The 17,792-nt window shown below is 48.1% G+C and overlaps 1 protein-coding gene and 1 long non-coding RNA gene across 4 annotated transcripts; one reads left to right on the plus strand and one right to left on the minus strand.

Annotated features, from left to right (window-relative positions):
- Positions 1 to 3,806: 3,806 nt before the first annotated feature.
- On the minus strand, positions 3,807 to 5,676 carry LOC146260585 (uncharacterized). The gene is made up of 3 exons (XR_014724822.1): positions 5,532 to 5,676; positions 4,776 to 4,848; positions 3,807 to 4,648 (listed from the first exon to the last, which is right to left on the minus strand). It is a non-coding gene; the product is annotated as an uncharacterized LOC146260585 (long non-coding RNA).
- A 3,717-nt stretch (positions 5,677 to 9,393) lies between these two features.
- Positions 9,394 to 17,483, plus strand: LOC146260586 (actin-related protein 3-like). 3 transcript variants are annotated; one of them, XR_014724762.1, is made up of 13 exons: positions 9,394 to 9,619; positions 10,116 to 10,171; positions 11,126 to 11,250; positions 11,368 to 11,478; positions 12,027 to 12,122; positions 12,392 to 12,499; positions 12,658 to 12,801; positions 14,358 to 14,531; positions 14,676 to 14,768; positions 14,865 to 14,990; positions 15,835 to 15,918; positions 16,516 to 16,899; positions 16,958 to 17,483. XR_014724762.1 is itself a non-coding variant. In XM_084668098.1 (12 exons), exons 1-12 carry the CDS (start codon positions 9,576 to 9,578, stop codon positions 16,609 to 16,611), a joined length of 1,257 nt encoding a protein of 418 aa, XP_084524224.1. In that variant the 5' UTR covers positions 9,394 to 9,575; the 3' UTR covers positions 16,612 to 17,483. The 3 variants fall into 3 exon arrangements, 1 of the variants encoding a protein (XP_084524224.1); XR_014724763.1 differs by having other exon boundaries at positions 16,516 to 16,780; positions 16,870 to 17,483; XM_084668098.1 differs by having other exon boundaries at positions 16,516 to 17,483.
- Positions 17,484 to 17,792: the final 309 nt, after the last annotated feature.

Below are 17,792 nucleotides of genomic sequence, written 5' to 3' on the forward strand. Positions count from 1 at the left end.
TCATGCAGGTGAGCAGGGTAATGCTGCTGGGTTATGTATAGATCTGGGGGACTAGCCCTGTGGTACCCAGCACGGACATGTTAGACAGCAATCACACACGTTTCCTTCTCAAACAGGGTTGTTAGGGAGTAGGGACATAAATAGTATTCCTTGTTTTGATGTATCTTGCATTAACTTTATTCAATGTTTTTGCTTATAATCTCAGTTGACAAGCTGTGAACCATCTGTTCTTGCTTGGGTTTCTGGGTAATACTGCAGCCATTTTGATTGTTCCTGATAAATGCTTTTCCTTACATGTGACGGTCCAACCAGACGATACACAGGATTACAACCTCAGCCATTCCCAGCTTATAGTTTGTGTTGTCATATAAGTGCTAGAAGTGAATGTGGTTGTTAACCTGTGCCATTTTCAGGCATTTTAATATATTACATCATTTTAATGTATTACATCATTTTAATGTATTTATTTAGCAGATGAAGAACCATGAACTCCTAGTGATACACGTGGAACCAAAACAGAGTAACCAATCACCCTTTCACATTTTCAAAAAATTGTGGCGAAAAGTTGTGTGTGGAAGATTTATCGTGACAATTCCTTTGGAGATTTAGAACGCAGCCTCCCTGTGTGTCCAAAGGATCTAAAACGTCATTCAATTTGATCCACCATCAGGGGCGTTTCTACACGGGGGCCTACAGGGGCCAGTGCCCCTGTAAAAATGCAAAAATGTCACCCCCCCTTGGCCCCCCCAGTAAAATTAGTCTAGAACCGCCACTGTCCTCCATATCTGGTATTTACCCACAAATTATTACAAAATGATCCTTTTGCATAGATTGGTCATTAGGACTGATCAGATTCATGAGCAGTTAGGAACCATGGGTGTTGAACTCAGAACAGAGGTTTTGGTGTCGAGTTCCTCTTTATCGGACCAGTATTGAACCCTGGTAGGTCGGTGGACCTTAGAGTGCGACGGCTGTGTTGGAGCTGAGGCAGCACTGCCTCTAGGGTCAGGGCTGTGTAGGAGCTGAGGCAGCACTGCCTCTAAGGTCAGGGCTGTGTAGGAGCTGAGGCAGCACTGCCTCTAAGGTCAGGGCTGTGAAGGAGCTGAGGCAACACTGCCTCTAAGGTCAGGGCTGTGAAGGAGCTGAGGCAGCACTGCCTCTAGGATCAGGGCTGTGTAGGAGCTGAGGCAGCACTGCCTCTAGGGTCAGGGCTGTGAAGGGGCTGAGGCAGCACTGCCTCTAGGGTCAGGGCTGTGTAGGAGCTGAGGCAGCACTGCCTCTAGGGTCAGGGCTGTGAAGGAGCTGAGGCAGCACTGCCTCTAAGGTCAGGGCTGTGTAGGAGCTGAGGCAGCACTGCTTCTAGGGTCAGGGCTGAGGCAACACTACCACTAGGGTCATAAATACTGGTTATCTCCAGGAGGAGGTTTGAGAGCAGCATTTTACTGTCACCACTCATTTGGCAGGAGCTGTAGCACCTGGACATTCACGCAGCTACTATCTAGTATCTGTCAAACTAATATCTATTTGGGAGAGACTGCTGACACACACTGAGGAAAATATCCGCCAGGACATCTTAGAAGGACACGTTTACATACTAGGGCCTCTTGCTTACTACAAATACTTGTTTAGATAAATATATGAATATGTAATCCTTCTAGGATTCTAATTGGCAAATTGGGCAGATTTCCATCAACCTGGATCATCAATGTAACACCTGCCTCCAAGACTGGACTGCATCACACCCTATGCAGAGGACCGGACATGTGTACATAGAAGACTAAATACATCTTTACTTTATAGTGGTTTCTTTCTTCAGTGTGTGTGGAGTTTAGTATCATCTTCATTCTTGTTTCAAGGTGTAAAATGCATATCAATTGATTTAGTTTTTTACGTTCAGTATTTTACTTTCAAGGTGTGTGCTAAATACTCTATTGGTTGGAACACAGTGATTCATGATTCACACTGATGACATCACGTACTTGATTGGCCATGACGACTGACGCCAATGCAGCACACCTGTAAAACCTGTTCCATAAACCAACCCTAACTCGCTTCATGGACCAGGCCTTAGGTCACGTCCGACTGCAAGCGACAACTCTCGCAGATCGCTCCATCCAGCCCCAGCCAGAGCAAACACACCTCATCATATTCAGGGGTTAACGTGAAAAGCTTCATCTGGAATGTTCAACTGATGGTACCAGGGGTAATTATTTGTCTTCAGTGGATGTTTTTTTCTGATTATTATATTTTTTTTATGAGTGACATGAAAGCACTGGATGGAGGAAGATGGATGCAGAAGATGGATGCAGTAGGCCATGTGAGGTGCTGCATAGATGGGTCTTCCATGAAGAGTATTGCTCGTTTTCTGCTTATGTGAATATTGAATAAAGAAGTGGCAAAAAAGGAGCATAGGCCTGTCAAGATATTCATTTTGAATACATTTTATATACAATGTATTTTATACAACCTATCTGCAGTCCAACACTAACTACCATCCCCACCCCCTCTCCTCCTCTGAGCTATACACATCCTCTCCTGCCTCTCTTCCTCCACCTCTGAGCACAACCACTGAGCATAGACAAGCCTCACTCTGGGCAGGTTGAATTTCATACTCTGATAAGTAGCCCTGTGACCTTGGAGAGTCTGAAGGGCAAACAGCTGCTCTATTAGAAAGGATGGGGTCAGGGATCAATTAGGAAGGGGTCAGGGGTCAGGACACACCCAAATCGTGAGACGTGACCACCATAACTGCGGCCGGTGTTTAATAAGAGAGCAGATCAGAACCACCAGGTCCTGGATCTACTGTCTGTGAATGAAGCAGATGAATGAGGGTTCCTGTTAGCCAGTCAGCAAATTAGCCAGTTAATCAGCCAGCCAGTCAGCCGTACATGTTCAGATCTTGCAGCTCTCTGAAGGACATCCTGTGGTCAGCGTCTGGTGAAGGGGATCCCTCAGCAGTCTCCTCCTGGTTAGCTTGGCTCCACCATGTCTCATTCACCAGACACAACAGTAACCATTTTGTCAAGCTTGGGAATTCAGTTTCAAACCATGACTGATGTGAATGACAGATGGTGAAATGTGGTTTGAAATGTGTGCTTGTCAGAGCTGAAGGAGAACACAGCAGTCCTTGTGGACTGTTCTACCATACTGGTCTGTAATACTGGTCTGTACTGATCTACCATACTGGTCTGTAATACTGGTCTGTACTGTTCTACCATACTGGTCTGTAATACTGGTCTGTCTGTTCTACCATACTGGTCTGTAATACTGGTCTGTACTGATCTACCATACTGGTCTGTAATACTGGTCTGTACTGATCTACCATACTGGTCTGTAATACTGGTCTGTACTGATCTACCATACTGGTCTGTAATACTGGTCTGTACTGATCTACCATACTGGTCTGTAATACTGGTCTGTCTGTTCTACCATACTGGTCTGTAATACTGGTCTGTACTGATCTACCATACTGGTCTGTAATACTAGTCTGTACTGATCTACCATACTGGTCTGTAATACTGGTCTGTACTGATCTACCATACTGGTCTGTAATACTGGTCTGTCTGTTCTACCATACTGGTCTGTAATACTGTTTTGTATGTTCTACCATACTGTCCAAAACATATTTAACATGTTTGTAAAATAAAAGAAAATTGTGTGTAAAAAATTGTCTCTGTTGAAAGAATATTTTGGAGAAAAAAAGTATTAACAAAGGTTTTGAAAGGTAGATTTATGTATTTTTTTGATAACAGTTTCACAAAAAGGTTTTGCATCATTGATGAAAACATGTTTGACATGGCTGATTGTTACTGAGCTGAAACAGACAAAGTTTGATACCCACAGTGAGATTTTATTTATTACAAACCTTTCGTTTTTGTGTTTTGTCAACAGCATTGCTAACAGACAGCCTTCTTTCATCCCACTCTGTCTGAGAAAGTGCAGAAGAGAATTGTTGCAGACATGAGTGATGTCACTGTAAATGTCTGTGTCTGTCGTACAGTCTGAATAAGTGAGTCTGTAATAACGTGTTCGTGCTACATGTTCCTGCAGCAGAAAACTGCTCAGGAATAAACGTCAGAATGACATAGTGCTCAAGTCTTTCACTGAATGCAAATTCACTGAGTTAATAGCCCATGAAGCACTGCGGGATGACTTACAATCTTTACAAGAACGCAGAGTGAATGTCTGGTGTTACAGCCAGCATGTAAAAGCTCCCACTGCTACATAAACAACCTGAGCCCCAAGTTAACACAACATGCCAGCAACACGTGGTAGATCGTCATGGTTTCCCACATATCAGAAGCCAAAGCCTTAACTAACAGTACAAGAAGAAGAAACATCAGTTGAGCAATAATGATCAGAGCTCTTCTAAAAGGTTTGAACATTTTAGAACAACTGTTTCTCCAACATGTATTTTGATACTATTTTTTGTATTCTAGACTGGACAAGCTGCAAGATAGATTCTGTAATGCACTGTACATTCTTAACATTTTATTGCCCTATTCTTCAAAAATAACAACCCTTCTCAACCTGGTGAAAACATTGCACACAGACAAGCGTTGAACCTCTCACAGTCCAGGCCAGATCCCATCACCCAGGGAGCAGGCATGGGTCTGCTGTGTGCTGAGGTAGTGGGTGGAAGGTGGAGCTGTAAACAGAGATGATTAGAGAAGCTGTGATCAACAGGCCAACCATGTGGGTGGGTGCTGCTACACCTTAAAACAAGGGATCATTATGAGAGAACTGAGGCTGCTGGCGACAGCTACATTAATTACCATCACAGAGGGGCTGGGTGAAGAAGTAAGGGATGGAACACAGGGAGGAAATGCAGACTGCAGATCTCCTGGGCTTAAGAAGCAGCAAAAAGGAGCAGATTATTAAAAATAATAACATCTCCCTCTCCCTCCCGCTCGCCTAATGATGTGTGTCTGCAAACACAGTCATATCAGGACCTGCTGGCTGAGGCACTCCAGCTGACGAGGGAGCTCAACACATCTTGTCTGTTTTCTAAGTGTGTAAGTGCAAAATTATTAATATTTGTTGAAGGAAACAGTTTCAGGTGCGGCTTATGGGACTGTGAGACGAGAGGAAGGTCTGGAACGCATGAAGAGTCAATTACTTTCCAGACACCAAGCCTTCTGGCTGTCTGCTGTGTGGAGGGGTTAGTGTTGGAGTTGCTAACACTAACACATTCAATTTGACATGTTTATTAAGTAGAATGTCTGATTAATTCACATTTGTCAACATGTGAGTAGCCTACGTTAAGGAACACTGCCAAAATCCTGACCAACACGCACAATCCTCACATTTCCCACAGACAAAAGAAACTGAAATATTCTACATTTGGACCCTTGGCTGTGGTAAACGTATATTTTGTGACAAGTTAGAAACATCAACACAAACTGTGTGGCCTAATGCAGGAACAAATGCTTAGATTAGCCCATTGTGACATTTTAAAAGCGTCTTATTTCCAAGGTCAGGAAGCTTATATGGAAGAGAAGATCAATAAAAGATATTTTTGATTGACTCACCTTGCTATAAAGAGTGCTGGACTGGAGGGGATTTACATGGTGGTGTTCAGCCTGAGAGCAGAGGACGTTAACGAGGGTGCGTCTGACACCAGCTCACCAGCCCCCTGGACAAGCAGGAGATATATTAATCACAATGATGCAGGAGAGCATGTCTCAGTGTCCAGTCAGTTTATACTGATTAAAACAGAAACCCAAACAAAGCGACCAATAACAGGGTTTGTTGGAGGAGTTAGTGCAGCCGTACGGCTTCGTGGTGAACCTCATATCCTGCCTGGTCGTTTATCTCCTGGCGAGAGATGCACGGCACAGAAAGCTCTTTACAACATTGTTCTAATTAGAATGAAAGTGACCGGCTGGATACAGAGTGACTAATGATGCAACCAAGCAGAGAGCAGAGAGTAAACTAGCCCCTAGGGGCTCTGGAGAACTGTGCTGGCATTGTGAAAACAGCTTGTTCTAACTGTACTAAAGACTAGTCCACACAAGGACTCTGTCACACACAATACACTAAGGTCCTGAAACAATTACTACTCCAGTCTTTGCTGTCTTGTCTTTGACGAATGGAGTGCCCCTAAACAAGGGTTTGGGGGTGTGGGGGGTGTGGGGGGTCTGGAGCCAGTAAGCTAGACCCAAACTGCCGTGCGAAAGACAAGATCACATTAGATTTGTGATGTACTGGACTTTAGGTATTGCTGTTGTTTTGTCTAACTGGGTTGAAACTAACTTGCTCGTCAACTCCCTCAAACAAATCCATAATATTCTATTTTCATCCACAGGAAAATGACTCAGATAATGACTCAGATGTGAACAGAAATAAGAACGAGAAATCATATCTGGAATTTAATAAGATGCCATGGGCCTTTGACTTTAGTGTTCCTCATGGACCACATGGTTCACTTTTTTTGTTTCATCAATACGAATTTTTTTCTTGATTATATTTGTGAATCACCAAAAGTTAGCTTGACATCTGGTGGGCTAAAGCATAGTCAGAACTTCCCTCGAGGACAACAAACTGAATAAATTCTGAAATGTATCACGAAACAGATATATATGAAACTGATGTATATAGATTAAAGAACAATTCATGGTTGCCTGAACAGACTTCCGCACAGACTGGGGTAGAGAGAGGGGGGGCTGGGGTAGAGAGAGGGGGGGCTGGGGTAGAGAGAGGGGGGGACTGGGGTAGAGAGAGGGGGGGGGCTGGGGTAGAGAGAGGGGGGGGGACTGGGGTAGAGAGAGGGGGGGGACTGGGGTAGAGAGAGGGGGGGACTGGGGTAGAGAGAGGGGGGGGGGACTGGGGTAGAGAGAGGGGGGGCTGGGGTAGAGTGAGGGGGGACTGGGGTAGAGAGAGGGGGGGCTGGGGTAGAGTGAGGGGGGACTGGGGTAGAGAGAGGGGGGGGCTGGGGTAGAGATGGGGGGGGCTGGGGTAGAGAGAGGGGGGACTGGGGTAGAGAGAGGGGGGGCTGGGGTAGAGTGAGGGGGGACTGGGGTAGAGAGAGGGGGGGGGCTGGGGTAGAGAGAGGGGGGACTGGGGTAGAGAGAGGGGGGACTGGGGGGGGGGGGGGGAAGGAGGGAACACTACCGTGAGTGATAGCGCTGCCTGGAGAAAAAAAAGGCAATGTTCTATAAAGCTGTGTGATTGGAGACCTCCCTGCATCATACGTCTTCTTTATCAGGGGTGTCCATGTGCTCTCGGGCCTGGGCTCTCCAGCCCCTCAACGATATCATCTCTGGGCAGAGCATGCCTGCAGACACAGGAACAGCCCACAGGGAAGACACATTCTGCTTGACTGATGGACATTTCCGGGAAGGGACTCTCAAATCAAGTGGGTGCAGTGAAGCACCAGGCCTGCGGGAAGGATGTTAGCTAAATAGGAATCGTAGGATGGCCAAAATACCCCTCATGACAAACTCTGAGGTCATTTTGAAGTCTGAGCTGTGAGCTTCGTCTCAGAGTTGTAGTCACTGATAGAAATGAACAAATAAAAATAAATTCAAATGTTGGTTTATATTTAAACGGTGGAGACTAAAATGTACGTTAAACTGTGTATGTCGTTGGTTACCTCTTGCAACGACGATTAAACCCGTTTTTCCCTGTCCCGTATCTTTTACCATATCCAGTCCAACACTGCCCTCTGTTGATGAGTTCAGGAAAATGCAGAAACTGAGGCGCTGCACATGTCGTCATGGCCCCACGAGCACGGCACGGTTCAATGCCCACCTGACCGGAAACGCACTAATGCAGAGAACGTATGTAAGTAACTTGTTTGCAGTCACAAGATTCTGATGATACGTTAAATTCAAGATGGATGGCAGGTAAAAAGCAGAAAGAAAGAAATTGTTCACTAATATTTCAATAATGAAATCTAAAAGTTATTAATGAACAGCTACCTTGTGCTAGTCCTTTATTTAAATGCTTTCGAATCTCTAACCTGTACTTCCTGTATCCTGAAGAACTACCTCATAACTTACTCTCAAATCTAATACTCATAGGCCTACTGCATATCATTATCCCTTTTCTTTGAGGAATAAACAACTTATTAAATTCTTAACAATGAGACTAATAGTAACACAACTTAATGCATTCATCTTAAATCAATTACATTTGTGTTCAATGCTTTTAACTCAAAGTAACATTTTACTTGCATCATGCATGACATTTGTGCCAAATACTTTTAAATTAAAGATTCAGTCTTTCAGGTTTTTTAATTGTACGTGAGGATCTTGTTAAAACAGGCAAGTGTGTCTGTTTGTTTGATGACGAAGAATCTTCTGTGGGGTGAAGAATCAAGTTCAAGTTAATTATCACAAACTCACAAACAGCATTCATCAGTCATTACATTCTTTGTGCTCAATGTCCGTTCAACTTAGAGAATAAATGAATTAAATACTGGAGGATGGAGAAAATGGGGAGATTTTTTTTTTCCAGGACAGTTCAGCATCCTGATGGCATGTGGGTAAAAACTGTCCCTGTATCTGCTGGTACAGGACCTGATGGGACCTCAGTGAGGTGCAGATTCTGCTGTAGGGTAGTTATCATCTGGTTGTCCACGTTCATCTTCTTGCAAGATTTCCTGAGTTCTCAGAAGGCTGCGTCGATTTATTTTGAGGATTTGTCCATCTTCAATCCTTACAGTGGATGAACTTGGGCTTATTTCCTGCAGGACTGGTGCTTTTCTGTTCCATGCATTCTCACTACATCATATCTTGACAGTGGTTTCAAGCTCTTTGTTGCTTTATCCTAATTTTGTTTCTGTTTCCTCTTCAATAACTCTTGCTTTTGCTTCTGCTTCAGCTCTTTACTCTGCTTCTCCTTCGAACAGCAGGGTAGTGTGGTGCAGTGGTCCATGCTAGGACGGTCTATAAGACACACAGCTGTGGAACCTGGCACACCCAAACACTAGAGGCCTTTTCTATCTGGGCGTATTCGACATTCTGACTGTCAATTTCTTGCATTTTCATGTTTATGAACAACACCTTTTGGTATACATTTACATTTAGTCATTTAGCAGACGCTATCTAATCCAGAGCAATTTACAGTCAGTACAGGGACAGTCCCCTGAGGCAAGTAGGGTCAAGTGCCTCGCCCAAGGACACAACGTCATTTGGACACATTTGGAATTGAACTGAAAACCTTCTGATTAATAGCCCAATTCCCTAACCGCTCAGCCATCTGACTCCCTACACAATAAACTCCTTGAGCAACCATAAACGACGCATAACTTAGACATTTTGAGTTTGTGATAGTGTTTCTAATGTAGAAAATCCCTTCTGCCCTTCGTTTGTATTTCGTGCCACAGAATTGCAATGACGTGACGTCGTTCAAACACCTATCGTGAAAGCCACCTGAGTGGGGGATGGGCGTTCACAAACCTGGCAACCTGAACCATGATTGCGAAACTCTTCTCTGACAGGATTCATTCAGCATCTAGCGAGTTACAGTGTGGAAGCCCTTTCCCTTAAACAAACTAAACTATTTTATAAAATATATATCCATATATAAATACACAATTTCAATTTATTTTGCCGTTAAGGAAACTAAACATGGCTGGGCGGTTACCGGCATGTGTGGTTGACTGCGGTACAGGGTAAGTAGCTATTTTCTCGTTCAGTCCGTCTTCCTCGTTTAGACTTCAGTAGTCCAGCCCGCTTTGGCAGCAGAAGTGGCAGAGCTAGCTACTGTAGCTAACCTTATGTTAGCCACCCTTCCTCCTCTAGCTAACTAGCTAGTTACTTATAACTTGAGAAACATTAATCTACGTTGCATAGCTTGTCACCTGGGTGCTTTCAAACGGTAGCTGTTGGAATGTGTGCTGATGTGATGTATCCAGTCACCAAGTTATAGGAAACATAGTAGCACAACATATTAGACGAACACGGCTAGTTAACTCAATAAGACAGGAAATCTTAACTTGCGTGTAAGGCAATAGATGGTTCTAATCCTAGTTATTTAGCATTTGGACTGTATTTCATCTTTTAAATCCTACGTAAGCTTTGAGTATTTGTCTGAAAGTTATAGTCCTAGCTAGTCAATATACGAGGGATGTTATCATTACAATCACAAAATGTTTTTGTTTCCTGTAGGTACACAAAGCTTGGCTATGCAGGAAACACGGAGCCCCAGTTCATTGTGCCTTCATGTAAGTGAATCTGGTCTAGATCCCTCCATGTGCAACACAAATCACCTTCTGTCAATAACCCTGATCAAGTGATCTCTGAGCTGCTGGTGTGTTTACTGCAGTAGTTGATGGGTGAAGTGTAGGATCAGTCTCTTGTTAGTGAGAACCAGGCTGTAAGCATATATGACCATGTGCCACATCCGGAAGATCAGGAGATACCTGTCTGAGCACTCCACCCAGCTACTAGTCCAAGCACTTGTCCTCTCAAAGTTCAGACGACTGCAACTTGCTGCCCGCCGGTCTCCCAGCATGTGCAACCCACCCTCTCCAGAGGATTCAGAACGCGGCAGCCCGTCTGGTCTTCAATCTACCCAGACACTCCCATGTTACCTCATCTCCCTCCACTGGCTTCCCATCACAGCCCGTATCAGATTCAAGACCCTGTTACTGACCATCCGAGCGGTGAACGGGACTGCACCCGACTACATCAAGTCTCTCCTCCAGCCACACCCCCACCCGCCACCTACGGTGCTTCTTCTGACAACCGCCTGGTGGTCCCACCGCTCAAGACTGCCCGGTCCCAACACAAGCTCTTCTCCTGTCTGGCCCCCCAATGGTGGAATCAGCTCCCCACCTCCATCAGGGCCACTGACTGTCTCCCCACTCTCAAGAAATAACTAATTTGAAATCATTGTACTCGCTGTGAAATATTTTACTGTTGATTGCTTTTCTACAGGTACATTCTTGCACTTTTTGAGTGTTGTTTAATTGTAACCTGTTTAACTACATGCTCTTATGATTCTTCCCTTTGGCACTTTTTTTTTCTTTTTTCACAATGTATGCTCATGTTTTGGCTACCCTCAATGTTTGGGGCTATCTCGTTGTTATGATCAGTGACCCTTGGAAGTCGCTTTGGATAAACGCGTCTGCTAAATGAATAAGTGTAAATGTGTTGTCTTTGCTCCTGAATGTCAGGTATCGCCATCAAGGAGTCAGCAAAAGTGGGAGACCAGGCGCAGCGCAGGATGATGAAAGGAGTTGATGATCTCGACTTCTTCATTGGAGACGAGGCCGTTGACAAACCTTCATACGCCACTAAGGTGCTCAGGATATAACCTGGTATCAGCATCATAATACTCATGTTCGCTTAGCTTTTATCCTGTGATGTAGAGGGGGGAATTTGAACCTGGGACCGTGTGTGTGTGTGTGTGTACCAGTGGCCCATTCGTCACGGCATCGTGGAGGACTGGGACCTGATGGAGAGGTTCATGGAGCAAGTCATCTTCAAGTACTTGCGAGCGGAGCCAGAAGACCACTACTTCCTGCTGGTGAGGCGCTGCACAGCCACCACACACACAAGCATGTGCTAAATACACAAGCAGGATGCTGTTCTCGAAGGCAGAGTAGTGGATGGAAGGCTGATGTGGAAGGCAGGGTGTACTGGGAGGTGATGTGGAAGGCAGGGTGAACTGGGAGGTGATGTGGAAGGCAGGGTGTACTGGGAGGTGATGTGGAAGGCAGGGTGTACTGGGAGGTGATGTGGAAGGCAGGGTGTACTGGGAGGTGATGTGGAAGGCAGGGTGTACTGGGAGGTGATGTGGAAGGCAGGGTGTACTGGGTGGTGATGTGGAAGGCAGGGTGTACTGGGAGGTGATGTGGAAGGCAGGGTGTACTGGGTGGTGATGTGGAAGGCAGGGTGTACTGGGAGGTGATGTGGAAGGCAGGGTGTACTGGGTGGTGATGTGGAAGGCAGGGTGTACTGGGAGGTGATGTGGAAGGCAGGGTGTACTGGGAGGTGATGTGGAAGGCAGGGTGTACTGGGAGGTGATGTGGAAGGCAGGGTGTACTGGGTGGTGATGTGTATTGCCCTCCCCAGACGGAGCCTCCGTTAAACAGCCCTGAGAACAGAGAGTACACAGCAGAGATCATGTTTGAGTCGTTCAACGTGCCGGGGCTGTACATCGCTGTGCAGGTGAGTCTGCACACAAAGGAGTGTCTCACATCACTGGATGCTCTGCTGTTCACACACTAGCATTGGAAGGCTGTGTGTGTCCCAGCTCTGTGAGGTTGTGTGTGTGTGTCCCAGCTCTGTGAAGTTGTGTGTGTGTGTCCCAGCTCTGTGAGGTTGTGTGTGTGTGTCCCAGCTCTGTGAGGTTGTGTGTGTGTGTCCCAGCTCTGTGAGGTTGTGTGTGTGTGTCCCAGCTCTGTGAAGTTGTGTGTGTGTGTGTAACTCCCCCCCAGGCAGTTCTGGCTCTGGCTGCATCCTGGACGTCCAGACAGGTGGGGGAGAGGACCCTAACAGGCACCGTCATCGACAGCGGGGACGGAGTCACTCACGTCATCCCTGTGGTAGGCTGGATCCCCCCCCCCACACACACTCAGTCACCTCATCCCTGTGCTAAGCTGAATCATGCAGTCAAGATGTGTTTGAAGCCCGTTCCCTAGCTAGCACACTGCATCCCAGATGTGTGTTTGTGGATATTGAGAATGTAACGTGTGGTTGCCAGGCAGAGGGCTACGTGATTGGCAGCTGCATAAAGCACATCCCCATCGCCGGGCGTGACATCACCTACTTCACCCAGCAGCTGCTGAGGGAGCGGGAGGTGGGAATCCCCCCGGAGCAGTCCCTGGAGACGGCCAAGGCAGTCAAGGTAAAGGGTCTGTCTGTATCTGTCTGTCTGCCTGTATCTGTCTGTCTGCCTGTATCTGTCTGTCTGCCTGTATCTGTCTGCCTGTATCTGTCTGTCTGCCTGTATCTGTCTGCCTGTATCTGTCTGTCTGCCTGTATCTGTCTGTCTGCCTGTATCTGTATGTCTGCCTGTATCTGTCTGTCTGCCTGTATCTGTCTGTCTGCCTGTATCTGTATGTCTGCCTGTATCTGTCTGTCTGCCTGTATCTGTCTGTCTGCCTGCCTGTATCTGTCTGCCTGTATCTGTCTGTCTGCCTGTATCTGTCTGTCTGCCTGTATCTGTCTGCCTGTATCTGACTGTCTGCCTGTATCTGACTGTCTGCCTGTATCTGTCTGTATCCGTCTGCCTGCCTGTATCTGTCTGTCTGGCTGTATCTGCCTTTATCCATCTGCCTGTGTCTGTCTGTCTTCCTGTATCTGTCTGTCTGCCTGTATCTGTCTGCCTGCCTCTATCTGTTTGCCTGTATCTGTCTGTATCCGTCTGCCTGTATCTGTCTGTCTGCCTGTATCTGTCTGTCTGCCTGTATCTGTCTGTCTGCCTGTATCTGTATGTCTGCCTGTATCTGTCTGTCTGCCTGTATCTGTCTGTCTGCCTGTATCTGTATGTCTGCCTGTATCTGTCTGTCTGCCTGTATCTGTCTGTCTGCCTGCCTGTATCTGTCTGCCTGTATCTGTCTGTCTGCCTGTATCTGTCTGTCTGCCTGTATCTGTCTGCCTGTATCTGACTGTCTGCCTGTATCTGACTGTCTGCCTGTATCTGTCTGTATCCGTCTGCCTGCCTGTATCTGTCTGTCTGGCTGTATCTGCCTTTATCCATCTGCCTGTGTCTGTCTGTCTTCCTGTATCTGTCTGTCTGCCTGTATCTGTCTGCCTGCCTCTATCTGTTTGCCTGTATCTGTCTGTATCCGTCTGCCTGTATCTGTCTGTCTGCCTGTATCTGACTGTCTGCCTGTATCTGACTGTCTGCCTGTATCTGTCTGTCTGTCTGTATCCGTCTGCCTGTATCTGTCTGCCTGTATCTGTCTGTATCCGTCTGCCTTTATCCATCTGCCTGTGTCTGTCTGTCTTCCTGTATCTGTCTGTCTGCCTGTATCTATCTGCCTGCCTCTATCTGTTTGCCTGTATCTGTCTGTATCCGTCTGCCTGTATCTGTCTGTCTGCCTGTATCTGACTGTCTGCCTGTATCTGACTGTCTGCCTGTATCTGTCTGTCTGTCTGTATCCGTCTGCCTCTATCTGTTTGCCTGTATCTGACTGTCTGCCTGTATCTGACTGTCTGCCTGTATCTGTCTGTCTGTCTGTATCCGTCTGCCTCTATCTGTTTGCCTGTATCTGTCTGTCTGCCTGTATCTGTCTTGATTTGTGGTTGGTTGGTTTGAGTCAGTACAGGTTGTGTTAGGGTTGGTACAGGTTGTGGTTGTGTTAGGGTTGGTACAGGTTGTGGTTGTGTTAGGGTTGGTACAGGTTGTGTTTGTGTTAGGGTTGGTCCAGGTTGTGATGTAGTTGTGGTCGTCTCCAGGAGCGGTACAGCTACGTGTGTCCGGACCTGGTGAAGGAGTTCAGCAAGTACGACACGGACGGCTCCAAGTGGATCAAGCAGTACACCGGCATCAACGCCATCAGCAAGAAGGAGTTCACCATCGACGTGGGATACGAGCGCTTCCTGGGACCGGAGATCTTCTTCCACCCTGAGGTAGCATCAGTCACCCCGCACACCTCCCAGACATCACACAGCTGGGGGGTGTGTGTGCTCGATGCTCCCTCCAGTAGTGGTTAGGTTTCATCCTCAATGTCCTGGCCTGTGGGTTTGTAACAGTGACCTTTAACCTCTCCACAGTTTGCTAACCCTGACTTCACCCAGCCCATCTCTGAGGTGGTGGACGAGGTCATCCAGAACTGCCCCATCGATGTGCGGCGCCCCCTGTACAAGGTAACGCACCTGTGCACCTGAGGGAGCTCAGTGGTTAGAGGATGTGACTGCAGGTCTTGGCAAGGTCACTAAGGTCGTGTTGGGCTGTGTGTTCAGAACGTGGTCCTGTCAGGAGGATCCACCATGTTTCGAGACTTCGGCCGGCGACTGCAGAGGGACCTGAAGAGGAGCGTGGACGGAAGACTGAAGATCAGTGAGGAGCTGAGCGGAGGAACGCTGAAGGTGAGGAGGGGGAGGACAGGGGAGGAGGAAGGAGGTGGGGAGGGGAAGGAGGTGAGGAGGGAGGAGGGGGGGAGGAGGAAGGAGGTGGGGAGGGGGAAAGGGAGGAGAGGGGGAGGAGGAAGGAGGTGGGGAGGGGGGAGGGGGGGAGGAGGAAGGAGGTGGGGAGGGAGGAGGGGGGGAGGAGGAAGGAGGGGGAAAGGGAGGAGAAGGAGAGGAGTAAGGAGGGGGAAATGGAGGAGGAGGAAGGAGGGGGAAATGGATGAGAAGGGGAGGAGGAAGGAGGGGGAAAGGGAGGAGAATGAGAGGAGGAAGGAGGTGAAGAGGGGGAAAGGGAGGAGAGGGGGAGGAGGAAGGGGGTGGGGAGGGGTGAGGGGGAAAGGGAGGAGAGGGGGAGGAGGAAGGAGGTGGAAAGGGAGGAGAAGGAGAGGAAGGAGGTGGGGAGGGGGAAAGGGAGGAGAGGGGGAGGAGGAAGGGGGTGGGGAGGGGGAGGAGAGGGGAGGAGGAAGGGGGTGGGGAGGGGGGAGGGGGAAAAGGAGGAGAGGGGGAGGAGGAAGGAGGTGGAAAGGAAGGAGGGGGGAGGAGGAAAGAGGGGGAAAGGGAGGAGAAGGAGAAAAGGAAGGAGGGGGAAATGGAGGAGAAGGGGAGGAGGAAGGAGGGGGAAATGGAGGAGAAGGGGAGGAGGAAGGAGGGGGAAATGGAGGAGAAGGGGAGGAGGAAGGAGGGGGAAAGGGAGGAAAGGCAGGCAACCTGAAGAGGAGGGAAGGGACTGAGTCCTGTATAGAGGACTGGTATGTCTCTAACCCTATAGAGGTATGTACTATGTGTGTTTCCTGTGTTATGGCAGCCCAAGCCCATAGATGTGCAAGTCATCACTCACCATATGCAGAGATACGCAGTCTGGTTTGGAGGATCCATGCTAGCCTCCACAGTGAGTATCCCCACCCTAACACACCCTAACCCTTAACACACCCTAACCCTTAACACACCCTAACCCTTAACACACCCTAACCCTTAACACACCCTAACCCTTAACACACCCTAACCCTTAACACACCCTAACCCTTAACACACCCTAACCCTTAACACACCCTAACCCTATCCCCACCCTTAACACAGCTGACATTCTTTCTCATTAACCCTAACCTCTCTCCTCCTCCTCTCACTAGCCCTAACCTCTCTCCTCCTCCTCTCACTAGCCCTAACCTCTCTCCTCTCTCACTAGCCCTAACCTCTCTCCTCTCACTAGCCCTAACCTCTCTCCTCTCACTAGCCCTAACCTCTCTCCTCTCACTAGCCCTAACCTCTCTCCTCTCTCCTCTCACTAGCCCTAACCTCTCTCCTCTCACTAGCCCTAACCTCTCTCCTCTCAGTAGCCCTAACCTCTCTCCTCTCACTAGCCCTAACCTCTCTCCTCTCACTAGCCCTAACCTCTCTCCTCTCACTAGCCCTAACCTCTCTCCTCTCACTAGCCCTAACCTCTCTCCTCCTCTCTCTCCTCCTAACTTCTCTCCTCTTTGGTCCTCAGCCGGAGTTCTACCAGGTGTGTCACACCAAGAAGGACTACGAGGAGGTTGGGCCCAGCATCTGTCGTCACAACCCTGTGTTCGGGGTCATGTCCTGAGGCTGTGCTCTCTCTCTCTCACACACACACACACACACACACACACACACACACACACACACACACACACACACACAGAGGAAACAGTGGAGGAGACCAAAGGCCTGCCTGTAGGCCTAAAGACCTACACTGTGGGACTGGACCAGACTCTGCCCCCTGACTGGACCAGGCCCACTGGTCGTCCCCTGACTGGACCAGGCCCGCTGGTCTGCCCCCTGACTGGACCAGGCCCGCTGGTCTGCCCCCTGACTGGACCAGGCCCGCTGGTCTGCCCCCTGACTGGACCAGGCCCGCTGGTCGTCCCCTGACTGGACCAGGCCCGCTGGTCGTCCCCTGACTGAACCAGGCCCGCTGGTCGTCCCCTGACTGGACCAGGCCCGCTGGTCGTCCCCTGACGTCCTCCTCAGGCCAGCTGCTCTGACAAGCTTCCTCACATGAACACTTGTGGACTTTAATTATCTTGAACAACAACAATTGTCAATGATTCTTATGTTATGTGGTATCAATTACAGGGTTAGAATATCGGGTGAAATCATACCATGTTCCGATGCACTTCTCTGTGCGTAAGGATTGATCTAGCTTTTAGTTCCTACCATTTATATATATTACAGGACGTGGTACTGGGAGGATGTTCGTCTGACACAAGGCTGTACTCCTGTCAGACTCCAACATCAGGACCACACGAGCTGGTCTCAGTTTAAACTTGAAACTTGTCAACGTTCCTGTCTTCCTGAACAGGATTATTCATATATTTGAAAGTGAAATGCCTCATCCTGGATGCCTGGCCTGCTGTCTGGGGTGACTGGACTGAATCTGTGGGCTTGATTGCCTTAAAGACATTTGCAATAAAGGCAGATAGACATTTTGTGAAACGGTAGCTTGCTTGCTCATGAGGTCTCGTAGCTGAGGTGATCTCTGAGGTCTCTCTGAGGTGATCTCCTGTCTCTCTGAGGGGATCTCCTGTCTCTCTGAGGTGATCTCCTGTCTCTCTGAGGTGATCTCCTGTCTCTCTGAGGTGATCTCCTGTCTCTCTGAGGTGATCTCCTGTCTCTCTGAGGTGATCTCTGAGGTCTCTCTGAGGTGATCTCCTGTCTCTCTGAGGGGATCTCCTGTCTCTCTGAGGTGATCTCCTGTCTCTCTGAGGTGATCTCCTGTCTCTCTGAGGTGATCTCCTGTCTCTC

Source organism: Hypomesus nipponensis, chromosome 12 (genome assembly GCF_054491055.1).
Source record: "Hypomesus nipponensis isolate SF chromosome 12, ASM5449105v1, whole genome shotgun sequence".
Taxonomy (NCBI): Eukaryota; Metazoa; Chordata; class Actinopteri; order Osmeriformes; family Osmeridae; genus Hypomesus; species Hypomesus nipponensis.